At 47.5% G+C, this 3,028-nt stretch overlaps 1 protein-coding gene across 1 annotated transcript; it reads right to left on the bottom strand.

Annotated features, from left to right (window-relative positions):
* Nucleotides 1-1,184: 1,184 nt before the first annotated feature.
* On the bottom strand, nucleotides 1,185-2,792 carry LOC121055998. The gene has a single exon (XM_040529573.1). The coding sequence runs from the start codon at nucleotides 2,577-2,579 to the stop codon at nucleotides 1,539-1,541; it is 1,041 nt and encodes a 346-aa protein (XP_040385507.1). The 5' UTR covers nucleotides 2,580-2,792; the 3' UTR covers nucleotides 1,185-1,538.
* Nucleotides 2,793-3,028: the final 236 nt, after the last annotated feature.

The following is a 3,028-nucleotide window of genomic DNA, read 5'->3' as shown; positions in this document are numbered from 1 at the left end:
AGATTGATTTATTCTCGCTAGTGGATTTGTGTTCTCTTTCCTTTTGATGTTTGGTCTAAGAACTTGAATTGACACAATTTTTAATGAGTTTGAAACTAAGGGGTTGTTTAATTGGCTGTCTAAGAATGTCTAAGCTTAATAAACATTTGTGGATAAGTTGTTAAAATTATGGTCAATAGAATTGATGCCACGACTTGGCCTTTTTGCAATGACAAATTATGCCTAAGATAATGGAAAGAAAAAGTTAGATAGCAATGGACCAATAGTATCATTTCCTCTTGCTCATATTGGGATCCCAAAGAAGAAAGTTACAGTGTGATCACATCTGTTCTGAACCTTCTGAAGATGGACTGGTGTAGACAGATCACCAAGATCACCATTCAGGTAACACTTTACACTTGTGCCCCAAAAAAAAAAATTCCAGTCATCAGTTTCTCCTTAAAATGAGGTAACTTTACGCTTTACCGGATGCATTATGTTAGTGATGAGCATTGCAATTGTTTTCTCAGTTTTACGCGCACGCTTCCTGAACTACTAAACAATATATTATTTTTTAAAAAAATCTATATAGAAATTCATCTCATCTTTTTATAGTAGAAATTTAACTTTAGATAATTTAATCGGTTATACCATTACTATCAAAAAAATCAGATAATCTTTCGCACCAAGCACAGCGGCGGAGTAAGAATGTATATACACTGTTCTGTTCTAACTGAAGAGCTGTACTTTCAGTTATCATCCCACCCTATAATCATCACTTTCAATTTGTGCGGTTACTCAATCCATGCCTTCTAGCTCGTGACAATCTACAGAGCTATTCTCATAACACATTTAGGGTCTGTTTGGGGAGTTTTTCTAGCTACAGCTTTTTCCAAAAGTTGTTTTATCAGAAGCTGTCCTAAACGGTCCACAAGTTTTGAAAATCTGTAGTTACAGATTCTGAAAAATAAACCAAGAATACAGAAGCTGGCTACCAAGCAGTTGTTTCTTAGAATCTAAAACTCTCCAATCATACCTTTAGTTTATTCTTTACAGATTTCACAAATATTTTTCCCCTTATGGATATACTAGAAGTACAATAGGGAAATTGTTTTTTTAACTATGAAAAGGAAAGAATGTAAACAATTTACATGTTTATAGCAGCCTGTGATTGATCTGCGATCAATTTAAACCAATACTAATTACAAGATTATATGTTAAATGTTAAGAGAATGTGAAATATGAAGAAATGCAAACTGTCCTGCTTGTTTAGTCAACAGTGTGTTTGCTACTGTACAAGAGAACCACGTATACTAATGAGTCTACACACATATACATTGATACATGGATAAATCTAATCAAACTCGAAGAGTCTTGTAATATAAAATAGAGAATACCATTTACTTGTTGGCAACAAAAAGAAAAACAATTTGCATAATTAATTCTATCCCAATTCAATATGCTTCTCAGAATTGCAAAACTATGTGAATTTTGAAATGCTATCTCTATGCTTTTTTTTTGTTGTTGTTGTTCACTTGAGAGTGAAGCTGAAGCTGAGCTCAAGCTTGGAGATCACCCTTGTCGTCGGGCTCCAGCTCTCTGAGCTCGTCGGCGTCACTCCTCGTGCAGCTCCGGTAGAACATGCAGCTGACGATGATCTCCAGCACGACGCAGAGCGCGTGGATGTAGGCGATGGAGAAGGCCTCGCCGGCGACGCCTGGCGCGAGCTTCGTCCACCCGGCGGCGCGGCGGTGGTGCGAGACGACACGGAGCTGGAAGAGAGCCTCCGCCGCGGCCATGCCGAGGTTGGTCGGGAGCGCCAGCGCCAGCGCGGTGGGCACGCGGCCCCGGATGACGACGCACGCCCTGAGCAGCGCGGCGTGGCCGGCGCGGCGCTCCATGGCGGCCACCACCACGGCGAGGTTGCAGACCACGGTGGCGATGCCGACGGCCACCGAGTAGGCGATGGCGCCCGCGGCGGAGAGCGCCAGCGTCGCCGGGTGGGAGGTGAGGCCGAGCAGGTCGGCGCCGTTGAAGGCGAGGAAGAGCAGCGAGAACACGGCGGCGTTCGCGGACAGCATGACGAACGAGCCGAGCAGGTGCGTCGCCACCAGCGCCGGGTACGCGCCGGCGACGCTCGCGCACGGCGGGAGCGCCACGGGCGCCCTCCCCTCTGCCCTCCGCCGCCGCGCCGCGCCGCCACCGCCCGCGGCGTCGTCCGGCCGGAGCATCGCCGCGACGCACGCCTTGGCGAGCAGCAGGAACGTGAGCGCGAACGGCAGCGCCGCCGTGAACGTGAACACCGTCTGCGACAGCTTCGCGTTCAGCAGCGCGAAGAACGCCGACGGCGGGAACCCGGCGGCGTCGAACACGCCCCGCATCCTCGCCGACACCGCCCTCAGCGTCCCCGACGACGCCGCCGCCGCCCCCGACGCCAGCACGGCCGCCGAGAACGGCAGCACCAGCAGCCCCGCCACGGAGGTGTAGCAATGGTACCCATGGAAGAACGCCGCCGCCGCCGCCCTCAGCACCCTCCCGGCCCTCGCCACCGCGCCGCCATGGTGCAACCCTCCTCCTCCTCCTCCTCCTCCTCTCCTCATGGCAATGCAATAGTGAATTGGTTTCTTGGAGTTCTTGAGGATTTGCGAGCTAGATGATATGGCTGGCAATGGCAGGTGGATGATGAGATGATGTGCTACCTACTGATCCATGGCAATGACCCGGCAATGACATGGACGAACACCTTCAGCTTAATAGGGTGGAAGAAAGGTTGAGAAGAAGCAAGCAAGCAAACCCAATTATGAGTAAAATTTAGCAACATGTTTAGTTATTACTGCCCATTGATTTTTTTTTGGGTTTTTTTTTGTTATTGATTTGGCTTTTATGTATAGAAGTATGGATTAATTAATATTTGTCATTGCAAGTCGTCCTAACTTGGATGTGTGGCGTGTCAAATATTCTTTGACCAAAAATATGGATGAGGAAAATGTTTCAATAAGCACATGGAACTATGGAATTAGTGTGACTGCATTTATTTTATATTTTCGCA

The sequence above is a fragment of the Oryza brachyantha genome, chromosome 12 (assembly GCF_000231095.2).
Source record: "Oryza brachyantha chromosome 12, ObraRS2, whole genome shotgun sequence".
In the NCBI taxonomy this organism is placed as follows: domain Eukaryota; kingdom Viridiplantae; phylum Streptophyta; class Magnoliopsida; order Poales; family Poaceae; genus Oryza; species Oryza brachyantha.
Note: the sequence above shows the minus strand (reverse complement) of the source record. Positions and strands in the feature narration are given on the sequence as shown.